General features: G+C 39.8%; 1 protein-coding gene across 1 annotated transcript in view; it reads left to right on the plus strand.

The window, feature by feature from the left end:
* Positions 1–331: 331 nt before the first annotated feature.
* The window catches only part of LOC109034651 (uncharacterized), a 32,013-nt gene continuing 16,510 nt past the window's right edge, over positions 332–15,834 (plus strand). The window contains exon 1 of the mRNA XM_072303899.1: positions 332–696. Within this exon, the coding sequence (XP_072160000.1) occupies positions 688–696 (9 nt within the window). The 5' untranslated portion in view covers positions 332–687. The remainder of the gene's footprint in view (positions 697–15,834) is intronic.

Raw genomic sequence — 15,834 nt, forward strand, 5'->3', positions numbered from 1 at the left:
GAAAATTCGTGTTTCATCAAAATAAATTTGGCAACGCTTGGAGGTTCATACGGCGTTCTTCCTTAGCACGGCGGAGGAGCGGACACCGTAAAGTGAGGAGGCGGCAACCAACTGTCTCGCGCGGCTTCCGTAGACGCAAGAGACATGGGAGCACAACTTGGAAATTACCTCATCTTCATCAGAGCCCCCTCCCCCGCCCCCTGAACCCCCCCCCCCCCCCCCCCCCAGGGGAACTTTGCCGCCGAGTTCAACTGACCGTCACCTATTCGGGTGTGCACGTGCAAAGCTCTTCATCTCGCGTCGCTTTGTTTACGTTGTCGCGTTTTTTTTTTTTTTTTTTTATCACACCGAATCGGGTTGGATCAAAAAACGAAGATAAAAACAGTGCAATAAATCGGTTTTTTTATGGTGACTCGGTTGGTGCTTCTGAATCGGATGACTTCAGGTTCGATTCGTGTGAATAATTCCGACTGAATTTAGCTCCTTTGTCGTCGATGTTCCTTTTTTCTTCCGTTGGGTCTTCCTTTGCTGGGGTACAAGAAAAAAAGCCTCGCGCCCGTATCTCATTGTCGGAAATGTTCTCTCGTTTTTCTTCTTGATCGAGAGGAAAATGGTCCCTGATCGGGTTTTGGCGGTGGAAAAGTGATACGTTTTTACACCGGTTGCCTGAATTTCGAGGATAGTAAAATGCATAAGGTAAATGATTTTTAACAATATACTTTTTTTACTTTATTCTAGACCTCTACATTTGAAAATGACTAAAATGCGGTCTGTGGGCTGATTATTGAGATTGATAGACAAAGCTATAGACAAAGAAGATATAGGGAGTATGAAGCGATTCTATTGGTTGAAATGGGTGGTTCCTATAGACTAAGGGAGAAAATGATGGACAAACTATCGGGTCTCTCGTGGGTTGCCGCTAGTTAGTCTATTATCTACCTCCTTTGTCCATTGCAACCACCCGCTTGTCCTACTTCGACCAATAAGATCTCTCCATGTCTTTTATTGTCTTCTTTGTCTACAGCTTTGTCTATGAATTTAGCTGTGCAGATCAAAGAGAAGTTAGAAAGGTGACATCTCAGTCCGAAAATCAATCTTCTTTTTTTTAATTCATCTTGTAAGGTGGGGAGACGGTAATTTTTTGTAAGGGCTGCAGAAAAATAAGCAAAGATAATGAATTGGCAATTTTATGCCAATTTGGAAGTTCTACGATTTCATTTTTACCAAATTAATTAATAAGTTTGTAAGGGAAATTTTAGTTTTGTTTCTCTTTTTATACATGTAGGTATGTACAGTCGAAATCCTTTCAGGCCTGTATATGTTGCAGGCAATTGGCAATCGCCGGCAATTTACAAGCCAGTGGTGATTAAATATATAGAAAATCATAAAATTCAAAAATAAAAGAACAAGATTAGAGTGCTGATTATGTCGCCGATAATGTGAATAGACACTTTTCCATCCTTATTAACAACATGACAGGAATGTGCACACTCAGAAGAATGTGCAGTAAACTCCGTGACATTAGTTGGGTTGAGATCGGATAGGCAACTAAACTAACATCGTGACAAAGCGTAGTGTATCACAAAAAATGAAGGCGCTTCAAGACGAGCTTATACTTTTGAAGACCATAACCCTTAAAAATTGCATTATGCCGATGCGCATTATTGCGATTTATTCAAACATCGTGTGAACCGCTTGCAAAGTGCGCGTGCTAATTGCCTGCGACATATACATTCAGCAAATGCCATGCAACTGCACGGATTTACTCACGTACATAATTTTATAAATTCTCATTTCGAATCTGGATTTAAACTCGGATATATACGTTTTTTTGGAAATCAAGTAACTAATGATCCTCTAAAAGAAAAAAGCTCATTCGTCTCCGAATGATTCACAAGAGCTGTATAACTATGCCCAAAAGTATTTACTGAAAACGGAAATGCATGTGCAATGAGCATATTGCAAAACGGAAATGCACGTGTTTTCAGAGCATGTGCCCTGAAAAATTGAAAAGATAAAGAGGAAAAAATGCGTGGACAAAATCATCGCGCGTTTAAGTTTCATCAGGAAGCCCCCTGCCGCGTCAAGCACAGGATGGTTAAAATCAAAGGCTCCGAATACCATATTTTTTCTATTATGTCATAAGAATCTCTCATCCTTTCTTTCTACAGCCCGATTAAATCAGGGGTTGACAGAAGCCTTTGGAACGAGAAACAATTTTGACTGACAGAAGGCATTTTGGATGTCAAGTCTCACCCGCGGCGCGGTGGCGCCAATGGCGGGCTCTTTGCGAGGATCTAAAATAACAAAAGCGCCTTCTATTCCTCCTATATACTATGAAGATATCTCCTGAATGGGCACGAAAAGTTGCATAAAGGCGCAGGATTGGGTATTTTTTGTGCTTCAGTTTTGATATGATGTGTTGAGCATGATTTGTGGAGCAACTATTTGCCCAAGATACGTCGTCGAAGTATAAATGAAGAATTAAAGGTGCTCTCGCAGTTTAAAAAAATTATGAAAATGACACGCGGCCTTTTGGATCAACGGGAAGGTCCAATTAATATTTTCCACACTGAAATTACCTTTGGAACATCGAGAGAAGCCAGGCTACTATAAAGAGCATTCTCTTGCGGAAAAAAATAAATTCAACTCCAGAGGCGGATCCAGCAATTTGGCAACACCGGAGTTCCTCCTTTCAAACCTATTCTAAATAATAGATTCTTGTCTGAACATGGCCCCTCTAAGAATCGATATGTCGAGGGCAATTTTTCAAATCAGGCATTTATCAAATGCCTAGGCCGGTGGTCAAATGACAGTTTACGGAATTCTGTAAAATGGCGAGGAGTTCACAGGTTTTCAATATTTTGGGAAGAATAACTCTTCAAATCCGCGAACTCTCCTTGTCCCTTCCTTTTTACATGCCTTTAGTACATTTAAATGTTAAAATTTCGGTATGTGACGTGCTGAAAATTTCATGATAAATATGCATTCAAGATTTTAAAATCGTTTAAAATACTATTGCACGCTACATATTTTTTCCGAGAATTCTTTCTTACAGGCGCAACGAATTATTTTGTCGAAAATTAGCGTAAAAAATCAAATTTTCAATCTAAGTAAGAATATTTGACTACACTGAAAAAAAAAAAGCTTGGATCAAGCATGATGATTCTTGAATTTGCCGCCAAGAAATTTTTTTTTTCTTGCTTTAAGCTGACTTTTTCTTGATACAAGAAAAATAATGCTTGGGTTAAGCAAGAAAGTAGCTTATATTGACCAGAAAAATTCTTGATTTAAGAAGAAATACTTCTTGGCGGCAAATTTAAGATTCTTTTTTTCCAGTGTACTTGCCTAGGCATTTGACAAAATGCCTGATTTTAGTATTTGCCTTCGACAGACACAAGTCCGTAGGGTTAAATAAAGAAGAGACAATGTTGCCAATTTGCTGGATCGGCGAATGCCCCATTGACTCGAATGGAAATTTTTCCTTTGTGCCCTATCTACCCTATCTATACTATTCCCAGCCAATAATTTTACGAGAGTGTGACGTAACATGACGACTGAACTTGAAGACAAAGAAAGACGGAAGGCCGTTGTCCGGACAGGGGAATGCCTTCGTGGCTCTGGGAAGGGGCAGAATTCCCAGGGAACGCCGCCACCGTGCGACTGCGACTCCCAGATGGCCGAAAAATTTCAACTTTTCACCGTTCCCCGACGAGGGTTTGAACGTTTGAGTTGGCAACATCGCGCAAAAACCGATGAAAATCGGAGGAAACTGGTGTCAAGAATCCGCGGTTGTACGCGGCGTCCTCTCATGACTCATGTAGCTGTAGCATGTGTGGATGGAGTTAGAGGCACAATGCACTGCGCCCAGGCTCAGGGCAAAGGTCGGCCAACCGTGAAAATCATCATTCTTTGCCACTCCATCTCCAACTTTGCTTGCTTTGCCTATGGTCCTCCATGTTGCCATCTTAACGCTCTTTTTTTGCTCCTTCACACTAAAAAAAAATTCTCGGCGTTTTTACCACAGTCCGTTGGTATCTTTACCATCTCACTTTTTTACCAATTATTGGTAATTTTACCGAGACAGACTGGTAAGCTTACCTAAAAACCTGTATTTTTACTGTTTTTTCAGGTAAGAATACCACTTTTATTGATAATCAATTCCCGGTAACTTCGCCATTTTATCTCGGTAATTCTACCACAGTCGATAAAAAATATTGGCGTTTCTACTGGGGTCCAGTAAAATTACCGAGAAAGTTCAATAATTTTACCGAGATTTCTCGGTAAAATTACCAATTCCATAAATGGTAATTTTACCGAGAAAAAACTGGGATCAAATAGAACCCTGAATTCTTGGTAATTTTACCATTTTCTTAGTAAATAAACCAAGATTTTTTTTCAGTGTTTTGAAGTGGTTTTATTCAGTGATTTCATTCCATGACCGTCTAAGTTGCGAAATTCGGAACTGTTTTGTTTCCGTCTCTTCCATTCTATGACCGCCAAAAGTTCCGGGATTCTTTTTAAATTATTATAAAAGTTCCGAAAAAATTCCGAGAAATGCAGCAGATCCGGAACCCTCCGGAAATTTCCAAAGCTCCGAGAAAAATTCGCAGGAAACTCTCAAAAGAAATTTTGAATCCTCCCAAAAGTCGGAACTATAGTTCCGGGAAATGGGAGCGCTGGTTCTCATTAGCGTGGCGTGAATTGCGATATATCGATTGCTATGCCATTTAAACCTATGGTAAAGAATCGATTTTTAAGGCGTTCGCTGCGAACACCCTGTCTGTCGATCCTTTTCCATAGGTTTAAATGGCATAACAATCGATATATCGCAAAGCACGCCACTCCACTGTTGGCTCTATTCTTAACCTGAGCAATACTTGATGAACACTACCTGGGAGACTTTAACACGAAAAAGGAAATGTAACAAGACAATGATCGAACATTCTTAAGGGCCGTCCATAAATTACGTTATCTATTTCTCCCGACTTTTTGACCCCTCTCTCCCCTTGTCACCTGCATGCTCACTCTCTTCCAGAGTCCCCCCTCCCCCTAAAAATTGCGTCATTTCAAGCGTATCCGCCCCTTTTTAGCGTAGGTGCAGGGCTGTCGCAAACCTTTGCTATACAGGTTTTCACACACTGTTTAGAAAAGACTCGAAAATAACGTACCTACAGCACATAAGAAACGTCTAAAATCCACACCTTTTCTCACTATGAAACGGTGACGTCACTCTTTCTTGACCCCCTCCCCCTTTGTCACCGACATGCCACTAACCTCAAGACCCCCCTCCCACCATGGGTAACGTAATTCATGGACGGCCCCTAACTATTCAAATACTTACAAACCATCAGATGAGACTGTATACCTTGGAGACTTTAACGCAGAGTTAGAAAAGTAAAACAATGGCTGATTTCTCAGACTCGTTAGTTTCGGGCAACAATTTTTTTTTCTTTTTTTCGTAATTTATAAAAGTTACAGGAATATTTCCGGGCAAGATCTATATTGGAATTTGGCTTTAGGGAACTTGAGTCCGCCAAATTTTTCGAGCTGCGGGGGGTAAATTTAGAGAGAGACTAGTTTATCGAAGAACATCCAGGAGGAAGGAATAGAGCCGGGGAGAAGAAAAGAGAAAGTATCATTTCTCAGTATAAAAAACGATGTGACTCTGAGATCCATAAAAAATGATCCGAAGATTTGTGCTTCCTAAGAAGTGCGACTAACATGTTCCTATGGAGACAAAATTGCGGCGATCTTGAGGATAATCGCTCAGATTTTGATGATCCTTGCGATTTTATCGCCAAAAAATCGTAAAAAAAATCGCAACTTAATTTCATAAATCGCACACTGAACACAAATTCTCGGCGTTTTTACCAAGGTCCGTTCGTACCTTTACCATTTCACTTTTTGTACCGATTATTGGTAATTTTAGCAACACAGGCTGGTAAGCTTACCTAAAAACCGGTATTTTTACTGTTTTTTTTTTTTCAGGTAAGAATGCCACTTTTATTGGTAATTAATTCCCAGTAACTTTGCCATTTTATCTCAGTAATTCTACCACAGTCGATGCAAAATATTGGTGTTTTTACCAAAGTCCAGTAAAATTACCGAGAAAGTTCGATAATTTTACCGAGATTCGCGGTAAAATTACCAATTCCATAAATGGTAATTTTACCAAGAAAAAACTGGGATCAAATAGAACCCTGAATTCTCGGCAATTTTACCCTTTTCTTAGTAATAACACCGAGATTTTCTTTCGGTGCACTGTTATTGCCTCAAAAAATCGTAAAAAACGCAACTTAATTTCATAATATCGCGATTTAATCGCCCAAAAAATCGTTAAAATTGCAACTTAATTTCAAAATATCGTGATTTTTCCGTTGAAAATTACTTTTTGGGTCTCGACTTGACAATCTAGCAGCGTATGTAGAAATATCGCGTTTCCCAGCCCCCCTCGGGTGCGGACCTTCATTTCCTCTTTTCCCCCATCAGTATTTCGTGTTCCCAAAGTAATTAATTTACCCCCGACGAGACTCTAAGAGCATGTTCGTGCCTCGGTACCAAACAACGAGCAAATCGCGAACTCCTCCGTTTGAATTTTTTGCAACTGGGAAACGATGAGGTGAAAAAACGAACGAGAATCTGTGCCCTGGGTCGTAAAAATAGCATGAAAATGACCTGACGGCTGGGGTTATTCCATCTTATAGTGCGTGTTGCTTCCGTAGTCGACTGTTTTCGGCTCTGGTAGTGATTCTTGCAAGTTGGCAACACTGTTTTTTCCTCATTTAAATGTAGGTAAAACAATCGATTCTAGATATGGCGTGGCGTACTTTGCGATATATCGATTTTTATGCCATTTAGGTCTATGGAAAAGGATCGATAAACAGGGAATCGATAAACATCCTTCCTCCTGGATGTTTTCGGATAAACTAGTCTCCCTCTAAATTTACCCCCCGCAGCTCGAAAAATTTGACGAACTCAAGTTCCCTAAAGCCAAATTCCAATATAGATCTTGCCAGGAAATATTCCTATAACTTTTATAAATTACGAAAAAAAGAAAAAAAAAATTGTTGCCCGCAACTAACGAGTCTGAGAAATCAGCCATTGTTTTCCTTTTCTAACTCTGCGTTAAAGTCTCCAAGGTATACAGTTTCATCTGATGGTTTGTATTTGAATAGTTAGGGGCCGTCTATAAATTACGTCACCCATGGTGGGAGGGGGGTCTTGAGGTGAGTGGAATGTCGGTGACAAATATAGTATAGGGCTCCCCAAGGATGGGCCTAGGTACACCTATGTCCATCCTAAACTTGAGAATCGATTCTAGATGACGCAAGCTGCCTCGCCTCAGAATGCCAGCGCCGTGGTGTGCATTGCGATGTATCGATTGTTATGTCATTTAAACCTATGGTAAAGAATCGATTATTAAGGTGTTCATGACATGTGTATAATCTAAAATGACAAGCCATTTGTCATGATTTTGAGCCGATAAGTGTTGGAGGAAATAGATATCGAAGAAATGTCTCACCCACATGAGACGCCATTTTACACAAGGACTCCTAGAACCACAATGGAGAAGTTGCATGTGTGAGGAATTTGCGATTTGACCATTGATTCTTATGTAAAAGTTCGCGAAAAACACGATGGTGCCTCTGTTTTTCTCTTAAATCAACTCCCAAGCTCAATCAAAGCTCTGAAGTTGCGGCCAAAATGGAGGGGATATTCCACGCTATCCGAAGAGTCCACCTCTACATCAAGACAAACGCTCTATGCAGAGATAGGGAGCAAATACATCAGCAGGGTTGCCGTGTTTTCAGTTTTGGAGTCCCCATATAAAGTGGCAGCCCTGTCAATGTATTTGCTCCCTATCTTTGCATGGAGAGTTTGTCTTGATGTAGAGGTGGACTCTCAGGGTAGCGTGGGATATCCCCTCCATTTTGGCCTCAACTTGAGAGCTTTTTTTGAGCTTAGGAGTTGATTTCAGAGAAAACCAGTGGCACCATCGTGTTTCTCGCGAACTTTACAGAAGAATCAATAGTCAAATCGCAAATGCCTTACACATGCAACCTCTCCATTCGATGGACTGAGATGCCCATTCCTTTGTACGGGGGAAGGGGTAAGGGAGTGTTAGCGAATCGTTATGTTTGTTTTTCGGAGTCACCCTGTTCGACAAACAAGAGAGATATTAAGCATAATGCTGTGCCGCCACGAGGCATGCTTTGATAATACGGTAGCGATATGATGGTACGAATAATTATGGTTATTTTATAATTGTAGATTGTAGGTCGTTCCCATTGAGGAGGTAAGGCTGCCAAGGTTAGTCCCAGACTTAGCGGCCACCACTACGAATCTTGCTCCTTGCGCTCGACTCCGTTGCCTCGCTCATTGATTTTATTCGATTTTATTTATTTATTTATTTATTTATTGTTTTATTTATTTATTTATTTATTTATTTATCTATCTATCTATCTATTTATTTATTTATTTATTTATCTATTTATTTATTTATTTATCTATTTATTTATTTATTTATTTATTTATTTATTTATTTATTTATTTATTTATTTATTTATTTATTTATTTATTTATTTATTTAACGTTAGTGTACGTAAATGCCAACATGTTGCGGCTCATAGTACTTGCCAAAATACTTGTTATTTATTCATACTAGAGTGCCTTTATAGCGAGAGTACCAGCGTTGCCATTTTATTTTATCAAATGATTCCGAAATAATTCCGATTCCCGGAAACATATTCCGATTTTTTTCAAAAATTCCGGGGAAAAGTTCCGAAATACGCCCGGATTTAGTTCCGAAGAACATCGAGTTTGATCAAATAACAGGTCGAACTGGCAAAAAACCGCTAATTTCGAGGAAATAGCTAAAAATTCTGTGCGATAACTGTTTTATAAATATTTACACGGATTTTACTCTTCTACTAAAATAAGTATTATTTATCATACTAAATGATTCGACGATGAAACCACGAAAGCCCAGACTCCAATTGCTGACGTGGTTTAAAAGCTCCGCTCCTACTTAGGGCCGGATTTACATACTTGCCGCCCATGGGCCGCCTGTATTACGCCGCCCCCTTCTCATTCGCTTTGAAACATCAAGTGAACATGCCGGAGGGGGAGGGGTGCATGAGACGCGTTTACTCGTGTTGGACACATTTTTTGCGAAAGCCCTGTCATCACTACTGGCAAAAATTCACGGAACTTTGCGCGAAAGTTCAGTTCCGTAAACCTATCTCTGTGTGGACAAGGTCTTCCATTTATAAGAATTGAACGAAAAATTTATGAAAGAACAAACATAAATGTGGTTTAATAATTTTAACTTCCTCCGCAGCGCAGCGCTGATCGCACTGTGTTTGGCGCAATGCTTGAGGAATTCCTACAGTCTTGTAGGCGCCATGCGTTTCACGCCGACCGCTGCTGACCGCACTGTGATTGACGCAATGCGTGAAGTATTCATGCAGTCTTGGAGGCGCTAATATGTGTTTTTTGCCGACCGCCGCGCCGCGGGCTTCTCCTTTCCATCTCAACTCCTCATCATTGCTCTCTGCGCCGCGCCGCTCCAGGCCGAATTGAGTGTTTAGTTTCTCTCTTACCTCGACTAATTAATAGTGCTGTCCCTTGTATCACCGAAGTACGACAAAATTAGAATAAACTCTCAGGAAATGAGAGATTTTGTCGCCTTTTCTCGTTTGTAATTTTTTTTCTGAATCCGTTTTTTTTATACCTGCATTAAAAATAAAAAAAATGCAAAATTTGTCGCTAGGCCGCGGCTCATGTGGCCACCCCCTAAATCCGGCCTTGCTCCTACTTCATTTTTATGTGAGGAAAGTAGGAGATATTTTTGTGCAAAATTTTCAGAGAATATTTTTGAAAGGCGAGAAAAAAAAACACGCGACATTTTGTGAGATAATGATGACAAGTCAGTCCTCATAAAAGTAAAATACGCGAGGAACTCAGTAACAACGCAAAAGCACTCCTGTCGCAAACCTGAAAATTTTGGTTCAAAAAATGTCCATGAAAGGCCCTGAAGAATCAAAATGTTGGATTTTATTTATTTATTTATTTTACGGTTGGCACATATCGACGGTGTAAGTCGGCAATCACATAACTCGATTTGCGACGTCGCAGACTTCCTATCACACTTTATTTTTTAAACGGAAAACTACTCAACGGCTATTCTTCAAAATTCCAGTGATTTTTCTTCTCTATACGAAGAAAATTCTGCAAAGACTTCAAGGAATCATGTCAATTTGTTCTCCTTTAAAAACATAACATAGAGGCGGAGATTTTCAGACACCGCAAACGAGTTATGTGATTGCCGACTTACACCGTCGATATATTCCCTTTAAGGGATCGTACAAGTCAGAATTTCAAATATCAATACCGTATTGCTTTAGTATGCGAATGCAAACGAATTACGTGCACGGGTAGGCAACGTAGGTCAGTCCACGTCAATCTAGCCGACACTGTCTAAAACTTGTCTCGACTGCGAAGTCTAATTGGATAGCATTTTGCAATTCGGAACTATAGGCAGAACGGTAGGTTTTCAGGAGAGCAACTTTTGCAAAAACCATTGGCGTTTTTCGTCAAAACGATCAATGTTGCGGTTTGATGGTTCATTTTATAGCTATGGAGTTCCTTTAACACCCTGTCTTGACAGATTCGTCAAAAACATCACACTGTTGCCAATAATTACAAAAAAAAGGCTATAGTTCCTTATTGCAAAATGAAGAATCCGGGGTAGCTCATTTTGCAATTAGGAACTATAGATTGTTTTAGCACTGACTGCATAGGGGAGACGACCCTGGTGTCACTATTACAAACTGGAGGGTTAACCCCAACAGAGAAAACACCCCTTCCTTCCATCATACGAGGAAGGGGAGGTGCAGTGTCCCTGCGGAAAGATATTCTACAAAAAACAGGGTGTGCCAAAAATATGGATACCTACCGACTTGCTAATATTTCGAGAATGGTGGCAAATATTAACATGCAATTTGGACGGGAGGGTTTATAGATTTGATTGACATGAATCGATCAAAAAATGAAAGCATGAATCGATCGACACCGACTCGATCGACAAATTATTGAAAAACCGGTGTTATGATTCCGACATGACCGACATGAATCGATCGAAAAGTTAGAACATGAACCGATTGACGTGATTTGATCGGCACTGATTCGATTGACGACCGTGAATCGATCAAAAACCAGCGAATCGATCCGCAAATCCGTGAATCGATTGACAACCCCGTGATTCGTTCGAAAAATCCGTGAATTGATCGATAAACCCTTGAATAGGTCAACAAACCCGTGAATCGTGAAATTTTGAAAATTCGAAAATCCAAGATTAAGGATGTGGCCTATAATGCTATCTCGGCTCCTGTTCGATCGATCATGCTGATTTTCGGGGTCAGGGGGTATTTATGGACGGGAAACTCGAATTTCTGGTCAAATTTTGAAAATTCAGAAATCCAAGATGGCGGATGTGGCCTAAAATTATATCTCGGCTCCTGTTCGATGGATCTTGCTGATTTTTGGTATCCGGGGGTATTTTTGGACGGGAAACTCGAATTTCTGGTCAAATTTTGAAAATTCAGAAATCCAAGATGGCGGATGTGGCCTAAAATTATATCTCGGCTCCTGTTCGATGGATCTTGCTGATTTTTGGTATCCGGGGGTATTTTTGGACGGGAAACTCGAATTTCTGGTCAAATTTTGAAAATTCAGAAATCCAAGATGGCGGATGTGGCCTAAAATGCTATCCCGGCTCGTGCTCCATCTATCGCGGTGAATCTTGGTACCAGGTAGTATTTTTGGATGGGAAACTCGAATTTCTGATCGAATTTTGAAAATTCGAAAATCCAAGATGGTGGATGTGGCCGAAAATGACCTTACTTGAGTAAGTATCCCCTGGGGGATCTTTCATTCCTCGGACACACGTTTAAAAGGGAGCTCAGAAGACGCAACCTCAAACTTGTTTTTCGTGGATTGAAATGCGAAAAATATCGGAGAAAATTATTGTGGCTTATGCGTAGTTAATACTTCAAAAAACGCAAAAATCAAAAATCACTGAACAAGCTCAATGTCAAAATTTGAAAAATTTCAATTTTTTGAAACTCGGCTAGGAATTCGAGTTTCCCGGCCAAAAATACCCCCTATGCATCCAAGATTCACCACGATCGGTCGAGCAGCCCGAGATAGCATTATAGGCCACATCCGCCATCTTGGATTTTCAAATTTTCAAAATTTGACCAGAAATTCGAGTTTCCCGACCAAAATCCCTAATAGCACAGTTACACAATGGAATGTTTTTAAAATGTTTCAAATTACGTCAATCTCGGATCAGTCATTGACATATGTTTCCAACAAATTTTCAAAACGAATACATGAAATGGGCAAGTTGGCCGTGTCTTTGAAACGTATTGAAAACAAATCGAAAATGTTTCTAATTGCGGTCATTCAAACTTTTTTAAAAATAAGTTGGAAACGTTTCAAACTTATTTCAAAAAGGCATAAATAACCCACCCGAAAAATGTGTAAGAATTGTGTCAGCTATGTGTTGTCAATATATTGCAGTCCGTTCAATAAACTATATTAGAAAGGTTTCAAAATCATTTCAAAACCATTGCCACAGCTAAGCCTATGATTGAAACATATTTACGGAACATTTCTGCCGCAATTTATATGAAAATCAATGAACCTTTATTGACATCTATCGGAAAAAATTTGTAATTGTGTCAATTTCTTTTTTAACGACCCAGGCACAGATTCATATTAGATATGTGTACGATATGTTGGGAAAGGAGATCAACTAAATATTTTGGAAACATTTCTAAAACATACTTATAACGTTGCTGCAGAAATTCTTGGAAGTTCGAAGTTTCTGAGAAATAAACCTGACATATTTCTGACACAATTTAGCAACGTTTCCAAGATCCTTCAAAAACATGTTTCAGAAACAACTGGCAGATATTTCGTATTTTTAATCTGATAAGGTACAGCTATATGTTGAATCTATGTATGAAACGTGACGGAATGGTATATGAAACGCCCTCAGATTTTCGTGTACGGATTTCCCTCATTGCTCTCCAGTTGAAATACTCGTATCACTCTCATTTAATTGATCCGCGGCGATCGTACGTCATAACCATTTATAAAATTAATTTAAACGCATAAGGGCAAGGAAATTTATTTAAAAATGTGTCAGGAATATATCAGTTAAACAAAACAGTGCCTTGATTGTCATTAAAACCTGGTGAACACAAGTTGAAAACATTTCTCAGACCTTTCTAAAAATTTTCCTAGATCAAACTGAACCCACCAGAGAGCGTTGACGTTTCATTTTCCAATTTTACCAAATTTTGGTTTATTTTTTTGTCTCAAGGTTTACTTTTTGGCTATTTAATTATGCAGAGTTAAAAATAGTTTTAAATTCTTGGTATGCATCGCATTTATCTCCATAAGAGCTTATAAGTTATGGATTATCTAAAATATTGAAACCGTACATCATGCTTTGCGTATACTTTTCTAAAGTGAGGACGTCCTAATCGCTCTGATAGTTTAATACTGATGGAGTGAACCCATAGTTCCATACTCTCCTTAGGCATAGTCTGTAATCAGGCCGCCCAGGCACTTGATTTGATAGCTATAATGCCTCCACGACGTTTGCTAAAACAGATGTCTGAAAATTTTTTTACGGTTAAGAAGTAGTGACATGCGGATGTATTCAACACAGAGTGGGCTCGTGTTTAACACTACATAGACTGTAGTGATTATACCGAAAATGTGTCATAAACATTTAGAAAATCAGAGGAAAATCTGAGTTAAAGGCTCATTGTTTTACAAATGTGTCAGAAATGTGTCAAAAATGCACTGCCAACGGAGACCTTTGCCCATTGACAACCGCGCTGTCACCAAGACAGCGTGCGGTCAGTCTTCAGTCTTCTTCAATAAAGACATTGTGACTCAACTACGTTTCTCGTCTTGGCCCACACCTCAAACCTACACCATTGTGTCATTGAAATATGTAAAAAAATAAATTCGAAACATTTCGGTGGCACAATCTGCAAATGTTTCACAGACACATAAAATGTGGTGACATGGGAATGTGTTGAACACAGAGTGGCTTTGTGTTTGACACTTCATTCGGGTTTTTAAAGTATCACGTGAAACATTTCAGAAATGAGGCTTGGTGTCATTGACACGTTTTAAAAACATCTTCAAGACTAGGTTTGCTATTACGGTACCTCCTGGTACCAAAAATCAGCAAGATCGATCAAACAAGAGCCGGGATAGCATTTTAGGCCACATCCGCCATCTTGGATTTCTGAATTTTCAAAATTTGACCAGAAATTCGAGTTTCCCGTCCAAAAATACCCCCGGATACCAAAAATCAGCAAGATCCATCGAACAGGAGCCGAGATAGCATTTTAGGCCACACCCGCCATCTTGGATTTCTGAATTTTCAAAATTTGACCAGAAATTCGAGTTTCCCGTCCAAAAATACCCCCGGATACCAAAAATCAGCAAGATCCATCGAACAGGAGCCGGGATAGCATTTTAGGCCACATCCGCCATCTTGGATTTCTGAATTTTCAAAATTTGACCAGAAATTCGAGTTTCCCGTCCAAAAATACCCCCGGATACCAAAAATCAGCAAGATCCATCGAACAGGAGCCGAGATAGCATTTTAGGCCACACCCGCCATCTTGGATTTCTGAATTTTCAAAATTTGACCAGAAATTCGAGTTTCCCGTCGAAAAATACCCCCGGATACCAAAAATCAGCAAGATCCATCGAACAGGAGCCGAGATAGCATTTTAGGCCACACCCGCCATCTTGGATTTCTGAATTTTCAAAATTTGACCAGAAATTCGAGTTTCCCGTCGAAAAATACCCCCCGGTTTCAAAAATCAGCAAGATCGGTCGAACAGGAGCCGAGAATGCCGAGAAAGCATTATGCCGTCCTGTCTATAGTTCCGAATTGCAAAATGGGAAATCCGAGTTTCGCATTACGCAATAGGGAACCATAGTATAGGTCCCAATTGCAAAATGAACTTCGCGTGATCCTGCGACGGCAAATTTTTGCGGGGTCGCTGAAGCGGGATAAAAATTGTTTTTGAGGATTTTCTTTTTCTCAATAGTAAGTAAATACCCTCCTGATACGGAATTCATCATAAAAAAAAAATCGAAAATTTGACCCTAGTTCCTTATTGCATAAAGCTGTCCAATTGTCCGTCATGACAATTGCCGAACGGTGTTGTCCATTACGGAAAATTAGCATGGTTCAAGGACTACGTCAATGAGATAGAGTTTTCCAAAATGGCAACGTCTGTTTATTGGTTACATTCCAAGATCAACGGTGGCAGCCAGTCTCCTCGACCTGGGTTCATGGCAGACATCTGGCGAAAAATTTAAGCGTTCTTCGATGTAAATTCAAGGATTCTCAATCCGCAAAATCTTGTCATATTACATCGCCGGGCAAAATGAAGACGCCAAGCGTTCCGTGTGAATGGACCACTAGACATGATACGAATTTAAGGATTCTGATACATGTTACTTTACTAGAATTTCACGTAGAACACGATTCTTGCATTGAAAATTACCGAAATTATTTCCTATCTAAGATATTAACGTTTTTATTTTACATTGGTCATCTACGCGAAAGAATTGCCCGATCACACGAAACTCAATACTCCACGTGAGTCCAATCGCGTACTTCAACGGTTTTGGCAAGATTCTCAATCCAGCACTATTCATTTCCCACCCTGTGTTTTCCAAACTATGAACAACTTGCTACAGCTGAGCCAAAGCGTCAAGATT

The sequence above is a fragment of the Bemisia tabaci genome, chromosome 9 (genome assembly GCF_918797505.1).
Source record: "Bemisia tabaci chromosome 9, PGI_BMITA_v3".
Taxonomy (NCBI): domain Eukaryota; kingdom Metazoa; phylum Arthropoda; class Insecta; order Hemiptera; family Aleyrodidae; genus Bemisia; species Bemisia tabaci.